The sequence below is a fragment of the Parastagonospora nodorum genome (genome assembly GCF_000146915.1).
Source record: "Parastagonospora nodorum SN15 chromosome Unknown scaffold_3, whole genome shotgun sequence".
Taxonomy (NCBI): domain Eukaryota; kingdom Fungi; phylum Ascomycota; class Dothideomycetes; order Pleosporales; family Phaeosphaeriaceae; genus Parastagonospora; species Parastagonospora nodorum.
In genome coordinates, this window is record NW_001884551.1 from 1,137,619 (window position 1) to 1,147,701 (window position 10,083).

The window sequence follows — 10,083 nt, forward strand, 5'->3', positions numbered from 1 at the left end:
AGTCTATAGTGCTAGATAGTCTAACACTATAAACAACGCGTTCTTAACTATTAACTATTCTAGTAGCTAGTGCACACGAACAGGATTAGATCCTTATATAAATAGACTAACTGCTGTATATACGCGACGACCTAGCAACAGAATATAAAGATATTAGTAGCCTTAACTATACACAGTTCATACAGACACTTAAGAGAGAGGTAGAGTTTAAGAATAAACGCAGTAGCATATACTACTACATAAAAACAGCAGATAGTTAGACTTATATATAAATATTAATAGAAATACGCTAGCATAGCGCACTGCAAGATACAGTTGCAACGAAACTCTATAGAGCTATATTTATAATTAAACTATTAATATAATATGCGTCTTAAGAAAAACGTTTTAGAGAGTCTTTATAGGAAAATTAAGCTAAAGCCTGCACTATGCTCTTTCCTTAATGCTATAGATATATTGTATTATTAGGTATACTAATAACGCTAAGAATATAGCTATAATTTAAATAAATTAAGCTAAATAGACTTAATAAGGCAATAGATAAGCGCCCCTAAGACGTGCTAATAGAAATTAACTATAAGCGATACTAGAGGACAGTCAACAATAGTATATCTACTAATTATACAGCACAGCAGATAACCTCTTGCAAAACTATATAGAGAGCGCAATAATTTAGACGGTATCTGCATACTCTAATATACTCTTTAAGACATAACTAATCCTTCGCAGACTAAACGCAATTCTTTACTAGTATAAACCTGCGTACTACACAGAAAAACGCGTAATTATAGTAAAGAATATAAGAAACTAGCAGGTGCGCAGCAGCGTAGTACTACCTCCTATAAAGAGAGCGCAGCTGCTTAGTTAGATATAAGAGAGCGTAAAGGTCTGTATTAAAGACAGACACTAACACTAATAGTAAGACTAAGAATCGTAGAAATTAAGAACTATATAAAGCGTAACTCTACTATCTTTATTACGAGAGACTATACTATAATTAAACTTATAAGACTTAGCAACTTCTATATAGTCTTAAATCTACGAACTTAGAAGATATGCTAGTTCTAATAAAGGGACGCCTGCACCCTTGCGCACTAGTTAATCTATAGAGACTAGACATTAAGCTAGAATAAAAATAATTAGTTAATATAAACTAAAATAGAACACTGCTGCTACGCAGCATACCTCTTAAATATAGAAGAACGCACTGCGTTCTATGCAATATAAGCAAAGACACTATAATTACTAAAGTAGTTTACGTTAACTTATATGCATAAGCCTTCCTTTTACTATCTTATCTAGCAGACCTATTTTATTAAATGCTATAGAGAACATAAAAACGCTAGATAAGAGAACTAGTGCAACCTAAATACAAAAGTACACTTAATAAAGCTTAGGTAATATTATTATCGCAGTTATTAATAAATAATAGGACGACGCTATATAGTACACCTATTAATCTATAGCTAGACGCTTATAGGAGTATATTCGCACAGCTGATGCTAGACGCATAGTTAGAAGCTTAGAAAATAGCGCTTCTGCTAGTCTGCTTATCTATAGCAACTACGCTCTGTAGAAGTGCAGCCCGCTAAGTAAGTATAGTCGCAGACTATCTATAACTATAGCTAATAGTACTTATTAGATGTTAGATATATGCAGTAACCTGTAGACGCATATAATAAGATAGGCACGTATAGAGGTTATAGCTGCATATGCTCTAAACTATCTTAAACTGCGAGTTCTTAAACTAAGTAAGCTGCTCTAGGATTTTGTCTACCTGCGCTAGAATTCTAGAAATATAAGTTAATCTAGGACACGATAGCATTAGCTTACAGAGTAATAGCCTGCGTCGCCTTAGTTCCTAAATAGTGCAATTGCAGCTATTATAGCGCAAGCGTTCTATAATAATAGAAAATAGAGTATTAGTGCTATAGCAGAGAACTAGGATAAGTTTTAGTTCCTAAGCGCTAATATGATAGCGCTTATAAGCACAGTATTATATAATGCTATTAAAGAGTACTACGACGATAGAATAAGAAAAGATAATCTATTTCTATAGTTATACTATAGAGAGTATATTATAATAGCACTAAACAACAATAGCTAACATAGTATAGATAATTATAACGCTATCTGCAAGAAGTAGAAAAGGCTGAGCAAGATACGCCGTCTTCTTATTTAGGACGCTTTAAAATAACAAATAGCTATACACGCGAACTATATTAAAAACTCTAGATCTAATATTACTATGCCAGACGACTATTACAACAACGACATTAATAACATTCTTATAAAATGTATAGATAATAAGCAGCAACAATATAATACATTAATAGAAGACTATAATCGCGCAGAGAAATAAGAAGACAACATTCTTACTATAGATAAGTGCAGAACTAGTTATAGCAATAAGAAAGATATAGAGGCTAACGAGAGAGAGGCAAGATGCCTAATATAACATAAGAGCAAAAGCTAATAGATAATAGGAAGAGACTAGAGTGCAACTGCGCGAATTATTAGAGGAAATACACGATATATTACTTAGAGAGTTTCGTAGAGCTAATAACTTTATAGAAAGTATAACACACAACGACGACGAGCAAGTATAGTTTTAGAATAAAGAGAAAAGTTAGAGCATTATAACAGACAGCACGTAGGACGAGTTTGCTATATTAGCAGAGAAATATATAATAGATAATTATATTATATACGCCCTAGCGCTGACGAAAGACGAATAGGAATTAGAGCTAGAAGACTACAACGCTCTAGTAGAAAGATATAAAGAAGAGATAAACTGCTCCGACCTATACTAGTACTGTGTAATAGTTAAATAGATAATGCAGAGCAAATTAGCAATTAATAGCTATATAATTATATTTCTAAAATGCATTAAGTCTGCTGTAGTTTCTAGAGTAACGATACTATCTTGCATAGTCGCTAACTATGCAGAACTAGCTTGCACGTAGTTGCAGATACGAGACTCTATCTCTAATAGCACTAGATTATAGACAGAGTAAGCCTAATAGCTACAGCTATATTTGCATAGAGGACTTAGACTGCCTATAAAATATGCGTAACTAACGTAGTCTACCTCTTCTGCTCTTTACAGAGTATACAGAATATTTAGTATGCTAAGTCTAATAACTAAGCACAGTTAAGCAATATAGCTACACAGTGCTAAACAGTAGAGGACAGTAACTAGACTATTCTAACGTTAACCTAACGTTAGAAAAAAGTAACTAGAGCAACTTTGTTAAATTGTTATATCTGTCGAATTAACAGCAACGTCAGGAAAAGTGAAAAGTGTCTGGTCGGTAGTGTCGCCGCAATTCGCCGTCGATTCGACAGATATGACGATTCGACAAAGTCGCCCCAGTCACTTTTTTCCGACGTCGGGTCGACGTCGGAACAGTCTGGTTACTGTCCTCTACCGTTTAGCACCGTGTAGCTACATTGCTCGACTGTGCTTAGTCGTCAGACTTAGCATACTGAACATTCTGTATACTCCGTAAAGAGCAGAAGAGGTAGACTACGTCAGTTGCGCATGTTTTGTAGGCAGTCCAAGTCCTCTGTGCAAACATAGCTGCAGCTATCAGGCTTACTCTGTCCGTAATCCGGTGCCATTAGAGATAGAGTCTCGTATCTGCAACCACGTGCGAGCCAGTTCTGCACGGTCGGCGACTGTGCGAGACAGTGTCGTCACTCCAGGAACTACAGCAGACTCGATGCATTTCGGAAACACAATTGTATAGCTATTGATTGCTAATTTGCCCTGCATTATCTATTCAACTATTACACAGTACTGTACAGGTCGGAGCAGTTTATCTCTTCTTCGTATCTTTCCACCAGAGCGTCGCAGTCTTCTGGCTCTAATTCCCATTCGTCTTTCGTCAGCGCTAGGGCGTGTACAATGCGATTGTCTATCGTGTATTCCTCTGCTAACATAGCAAACTCGTCCCACGTGCTGTCCGTCACAATGCTCCAACCTTTCCCTTTATTCTGAAACCATACTTGCTCGTCGTCGTTGTGTGTCACACTTTCCGTAAAGTCGTCAGCTCCACGAAACTCTCTGAGCAATATATCGTGTATTTCCCCCGATGATTCGCGCAGTCGCACTCTAGTCTCTTCCTGTTATCTGTTAGCTTTTGCCCTTATGTCATATTAGGCATCTTGCCTCTCTCTCGTCAGCCTCTATATCTTCCTCATTGCTGTGACCGGTTCTGCACTCATCCACAGTAAGGATGTTGTCTTCTCGTTTCCCTGCGCGATTATAGTCTTCTATTAATGTATTATATCGTTGCCGCTCATCATCTGTACATTTCATAAGAATGTCATCAACGTCGTTGTCGTGATGGTCGTCTGGCACGGTAACGTTAGATCCAGAGTTTTCAATGTGGTTCGCGTGTATGGCTATTTGTTGTTTTAAAGCGTCCCAAATGAGGAGACGGCGTATCTCGCTCAGCCTTTTCCACTTCTCGCGGATGGCGTTATAATTATCTATACTATGTTAGCTATCGTTGTTCAGTGCTGTTGTAACATACCCTCTACGGTATGACCGTGGAAATGGATTGTCTTCCTCGTTCCGTCGTCGTGGTACTCTTTGATAGCATTATATAACACTGTGCCCACAAGCGCCATCATGTTAGCGCTTAGGAACTGAAACTTATCCTGGTTCCCTGCCATGGCACCGATACCCCATTTTCCATTGTTGTAGAACGCTCGCGCTATGATGGCCGCAATTGCACTGTTTAGGAACCGGGGCGACGCGGGCTATTACTCCGTAAGCTAATGCCATCGTGTCCTAGATTAACTCACATTCCTAGGATCCTGGCGCAGGTAGACAAAATCCTGGAGCAGCTCACTCGGTTTGAGGACTCGCAGTTCGAGATGGTTCAGGGCATATGCGGCTGTAACCTCTATGCGTGCCTGTCTCATCACATGCGTCCGCAGGTCGCTGCACATGTCTAACATCTAACAAGTACTGTCAGCCATGGTTGTAGACGGTCCGCGACCGTACTCACTTGGCGGGCTGCACTCCTGCAGGGCGTGGTCGCTATGGACGAGCGGACTGGCAGGGGCGCTGTTTTCCGAGCCTCTGACCATGCGTCCAGCATCAGCTGTGCGAATACACTCCTGTGAGCGTCCAGCCACGGATTGACAGGTGTACCACATGGCGTCGTCCCGTCGTTTGTTAACAACTGCGATAACAATATCACCCGAGCCTTGTTAAGTGTACTTTCGTGTTCAGGTTGCACTGGTTCTCTCGTCCGGCGTTTTTGTGTTCCCCATGGCATTTGATGAAACGGGTCTGCTGGATGAGACAGTGGAAGGAAGGCTTATGCATGTAAGTTGACGTGAACTACTTCAGTGATTGTGGTGTCTTTGCTTACATTGCACAGAACGCAGTGCGTTCTTCTGTGTTTGCAGAGGTGTGCCGCGTGGCGGCAGTGTTCTGTTTTGGTTTGTGTCGACTGATCGTTTTCATTCCGGCTTGATGTCCAGTCTCCATGGATTGACTGGTGCGCGAGGGTGCAGGCGTCCCTTTATTAGAACCGGCATATCTTCTAGGTTCGTGGGTTTGAGACCATGTAGAAGTTGCTGAGTCTTGTGAGTTTGATTGTAGTATAGTCTCTCGTGATAAAGACGGTAGAGTTGCGCTTTGCATAGTTCTCGATTTCTACGATTCTTAGTCTTGCTATTGGTGTCAGTGTCTGTCTTCGATACAGACCTTCACGCTCTCTTGTGTCTGACTGAGCGGCCGCGCCCTCTTCACGGGAGGTAGTGCCACGCCGCCGCGCACCTGCTGGTTTCTTGTATTCTTTACCATAATTACGCGTTTTTCTGTGTGGTACGCAGGTTCATACTAGTAAAGAATCGCGTTCAGTCTGCGAAGGATTAGTTATGTCTCGAAGAGTGTGTTGGGGCATGCAGATACCCCCAAATTGTTGCGCTCCCTGTACGGTTTTGCAAGGGGTCATCCGCCGTGCTGTATGATTGGTGGATGTACCGTCGTCGACTGTCCTCCGGTGTCGCCTACGGTCGATTCCTGTCAGCACGTCTCAGGGGCGCTTATCTATTGCCTTGTTAGGTCTATTCGGCTTAATTTGTTTGAATTACAGCCGTGTTCCCGGCGTTATTAGTACACCTGACGATACAATATGTCCGTAGCATCGAGGAAAGAGCACAGCGCAGGCTTCAGCTCAATTTTCCTACAAGGACCCCCTAAAACGTTTTTCTTGAGACGCATATCATATTAATGGTTCAATTACAAATGTAGCCCTATAGAGTTTCGTTGCAACCGTATCTTGCAGTGCGCCATGCCAGCGTGCTTCCGTTGATATTCGTATACGAGTCCAACCATCTGCTGTTTTCGTGTAGTAGTATATGCCACTGCGTTTATCCTCAAACCCCACCTCTCTCTCGAGTGTCCGTATGAACTGTGTATAGTCAAGGCTACTAATATCTTTGTATTCTGTTGCTAGGTCGTCGCGCACATACAGCAGTTGGTCCGTTCGTATAAGGATCTGATCCTGTTCGTGTGCACTAGCTACCAGAATGGTTGACAGTTGAGGAGCGTTGTTTACGGTGTTAGACTGTCCGGCACTGTGGACCACAGCCTCAGCATATCCATCATTGTTCCGCAGCCCAGTCTCAGGATTATGGTTACATCGCATTTTGCGTCGCTCGGAGCGCATCCGTCGTGTTGCATTGTGATTACATCGGACATGCTAAGTGCGTGATTGTACGTAGGCGACTGTCGGGCGCCGTACTTTGCAGCGGGCTGTTCTGTCGTGACGCAACCACCCTCGCTATCTGTCTGATGTGCTCTTTTGCAGTCGTCGTTCGCAGAGACTGACATAATATAGCTCGTTCTCTCATCTCTCTCTCAACTTCTGCATATAGTGTCTCGTATTCATCGCTTGTTAAGGTCATCGCGTCGCAGATGCTGTCCCTGGACGAGCGTTCCCGTGTTTGTCGCAGTGGTGTCATAATTGCAAAGATGTAGCGATTTAGGATTCTGTCGTCAACAGTGGAGTACTGTCGTTCGTCTTGGAGAACCCGTCGTGGTATAGGTGGTCGTTGTTGCTGCTCGTGTCTTGATGAGTCGTTGTTTGTGGAGATGGGGCGCATGCCGCGCAGCGTCTTCGCAACTCCAGTCTAGCTTATGTAATCATCTAGCTAACGACCCGCGGGGATCTCCTGCTTCGACAGCTCGAGATCCTTGTTAACCAGGCCTTTGTACTCGTCGGATTTGTTGCGCAGCATTACGCCTGCGTCGGCATTGGCGGGCGACGAGACTTCCGCGTCGTTGAGGAGGGAGAGGATTGAGATCAGCACGGTTTCCACACGCTGCATGGGCGACCAACCCGACGAGTACAAGGGCTTGGTCAACGAGGATCTCGAGCTGTCGAAGCAGGAGATCCCCGCGGGTTTTGTGATGCCGACGCACGGGACGGCGTGGCGGGAGGAGAAGGACGAAGCGGACTTGAGATGAGTTGAGAGGACAGTGATGTCGAGAGCTTTGGAGGGAGTAAGAGTGATCTAGAGGAGGATGGGGAGATGGATTCAGGTATGGGGGATGAGGACGAGGAGGATAAATGAGTGAGACGCGGCGAGGGCATAAGACATGGCCTTCCGCCCATATCTCTCCATCGACGAAAATTTCAATGCAGGAAGGAGACTCGACACAAGCGATTAACGTTTACTTTAAGATTTGTGAATTATGTATGAAGGGCTATCCTCAGTTATTTCGTGTTCGCTTCCGTCGATACTCTCGTAGCGTGCGCAGTAAATCGATGTCAAATGTCGGCGAGTACAGGCGGTTGTATTCGTCCCAGTCGATATAGTTGTTGACGTAGTAAGACATAGTAGTACGAGTTGTTGAATCAGGCAGGTCCCTTGGTACCAAGTGCACTGGGCGGATAATCGTGCTCAGGTCGTAAAACTTAAAAGCTTGCAATGTCCGGCGTTTAGGGGCTGCGTTCCAGGCCCGTCGACGCACACTCAACATTCCAGTAGTGTTGTCGATCTGTCCATTGTTATTGAACAGCAATACCTCGGAGAATGCCCCAATATACGCCATGTGTTTTCCATCTTTGTCGTAGCGGGTATGGTCGATAATTGTAAGTATTAGGTGGAGCTGGGCTACCACTCTACCGTCCGTCACCGTCCTAGACTGTCGTCTATTGTCTCCATGCTCAAATTCTTGTACCCAAACGTAGTCTCTACGCCAGAGGCCTGTCTGTTGCCAGTTAGGTGCGCATCTTACAACCTCCTCGTCGCAGTGTTCAGGGTCGTTGTGTCTCTTGCCAGAGGACCGCCAGCACTTTATGGAAGGGTGAATCTGTACACTCATACGGCCAACCCAAGATGGGTCGACATCCAAACGGTCCTCGTCGTAAGAAGTGATTAGTTGGCCTGCTGCCGCCTGGCGTTTGTTGCGGACAAACACTGCTGCTGCATGTGTAAAGTCAGATATTGCTATGTTTGCGGCGACCTCGCTTAGGGGCAATTTTGTCGAATGAGGCTGTATTCCTGGTATTGACCATCCGAGCCCTGCGGAAGGGAAGAGGGCGTGTCACTCTCGTGGAATAAGTGCGATCTTGGATGTCGACAGTAGTGGACGGTCGACTCTGTTTAACCACAGTGGCATGGTCAGCTGCCAGTAGTGCCGTCCTCCGAGAATTATGCAAGCATATTTGCAGTATATACTCTTTCTTGTTTGTCATAGAGTAGAACTGTTTTACCATAGTGATGTGATGTGCTTCGCTGTTCGCTCCAGTGCATATACCATCCAAAGCTCCATACATGCGTATGTCTTGTATGATATGTGTCAACGCGTGCCACTTAGGATAATTGAAGTTCTTCTCTTCCCCTAGCGTTCGCCGATACACTCGAAATTCCTCCTTGAATACATTCATCCTCTCTAGTGCTCCTTGAATATAGGCCAAGGTATCCTCGTCGTGACTCTTGTATTGCGCCAGTGTAACTAGGTCGCATACTGCACGAATAAAATGCAGCGCGAAAGGCGCCTTCGATACAAACAACGGGGATACGACAGCCACAAGCTGTTGTATGATTGCCTTTTGCTCTGTGCCGGTCCATTGGGAGACTTCTGTAAATGCTCTCTTGTTATTAAAACGCTTCAGGCCAGTACTATGCATTACCTGACGGAAGCGCTCGTTTAAACTGAGTACTACCAGATTCTTGCGTTACTGGTGTAGTACTGTTATCCCAGGTCTTTCTGCTGCCAGGATAGATGTCGTCCAACATATCTTGCATAAAGTCTAGCATCTTCATTACTAAACCTTTAAGCAGCAAGTGCAATGTATCCGTTGCTAAAGACACGTGAATATTAAAGTTATGGTGCTTCCACCCGAAACAATCAACTGGATGTACAAAGTCGTCGTGTCCTTTATCAAGACATCTCTCTTGTTGTAGCCGAGTGAATTGCTCTGTTCTCCATGGGTAAGATCCACATAAATCCTCTCTGTCGTCAGGTGCGACGGTACAACGCGTGCAATGGCGATTTTTCTTTACACCGGTCAAGAGTACTTGTTCTTCGTAGTCAGCCAATATCGCGCAAATAGTTGGGTAACACTGCCTTGTTCGTCCGTCTGCGCATGCAAGTAGTATTCCAGACTTAGCCGCGTTTTCCAGTGCTGTATTAGACAGTGAGCAACAGTGTTCTACCGTGCAGGCTGATATAGTGGTGCTTGAACTTACGTGACAGAAGCTTGCCCATGCAATAGTGATACACTTGACTCTTAAGAAGGGGATCACGAATCTTAGTTGTAGGAATGAACCCAGCTAGAAGAGTACCAGGTGTCGATCTCCGACGTCGGGCTTCGCGGGACAGATTCCCAATTGTGACGTAGACTGGCCATGCTGCTACATCTCCTGATATAAGTGAGAGTTGTGTTTTGTCGACTGATATAATAATCGGCACGACTGTTGCTCCATCTCGTAGGCTTTGTTGTATGTTCCACCACCAGTCTCCAGAATGTAATTCATGATAAACGCGAACAGGATAGTCTTAATGCCCTGAGATAAATTTGGGCTTGGGGCGTATACTAATTCATC

General features: G+C 43.8%; 4 protein-coding genes across 4 annotated transcripts; all 4 read right to left on the bottom strand.

The window, feature by feature from the left end:
* Nucleotides 1–3,792: 3,792 nt before the first annotated feature.
* SNOG_02341 (hypothetical protein) lies at nucleotides 3,793–5,172 on the bottom strand (the record flags this gene model as incomplete). The annotated part of the gene is made up of 5 exons (XM_001792898.1): nucleotides 3,793–4,128; nucleotides 4,373–4,497; nucleotides 4,542–4,770; nucleotides 4,816–4,964; nucleotides 5,022–5,172. The coding sequence occupies 5 exons, from the start codon at nucleotides 5,170–5,172 to the stop codon at nucleotides 3,793–3,795; spliced, it is 990 nt and encodes a 329-aa protein (XP_001792950.1).
* Nucleotides 5,173–6,580: 1,408 nt separating this feature from the next.
* SNOG_02342 (hypothetical protein) lies at nucleotides 6,581–7,131 on the bottom strand (the record flags this gene model as incomplete). Its single annotated transcript, XM_001792899.1, has 2 exons — nucleotides 6,581–6,813; nucleotides 6,858–7,131. The coding sequence occupies 2 exons, from the start codon at nucleotides 7,129–7,131 to the stop codon at nucleotides 6,581–6,583; spliced, it is 507 nt and encodes a 168-aa protein (XP_001792951.1).
* Nucleotides 7,132–7,179: 48 nt separating this feature from the next.
* SNOG_02343 (hypothetical protein) lies at nucleotides 7,180–7,629 on the bottom strand (the record flags this gene model as incomplete). Its single annotated transcript, XM_001792900.1, has 2 exons — nucleotides 7,180–7,542; nucleotides 7,588–7,629. 2 exons carry the CDS (start codon nucleotides 7,627–7,629, stop codon nucleotides 7,180–7,182), a joined length of 405 nt encoding a protein of 134 aa, XP_001792952.1.
* Nucleotides 7,630–7,741: 112 nt separating this feature from the next.
* On the bottom strand, nucleotides 7,742–8,653 carry SNOG_02344 (hypothetical protein; the record flags this gene model as incomplete). The annotated part of the gene is made up of 2 exons (XM_001792901.1): nucleotides 7,742–8,454; nucleotides 8,626–8,653. The coding sequence occupies 2 exons, from the start codon at nucleotides 8,651–8,653 to the stop codon at nucleotides 7,742–7,744; spliced, it is 741 nt and encodes a 246-aa protein (XP_001792953.1).
* Nucleotides 8,654–10,083: the final 1,430 nt, after the last annotated feature.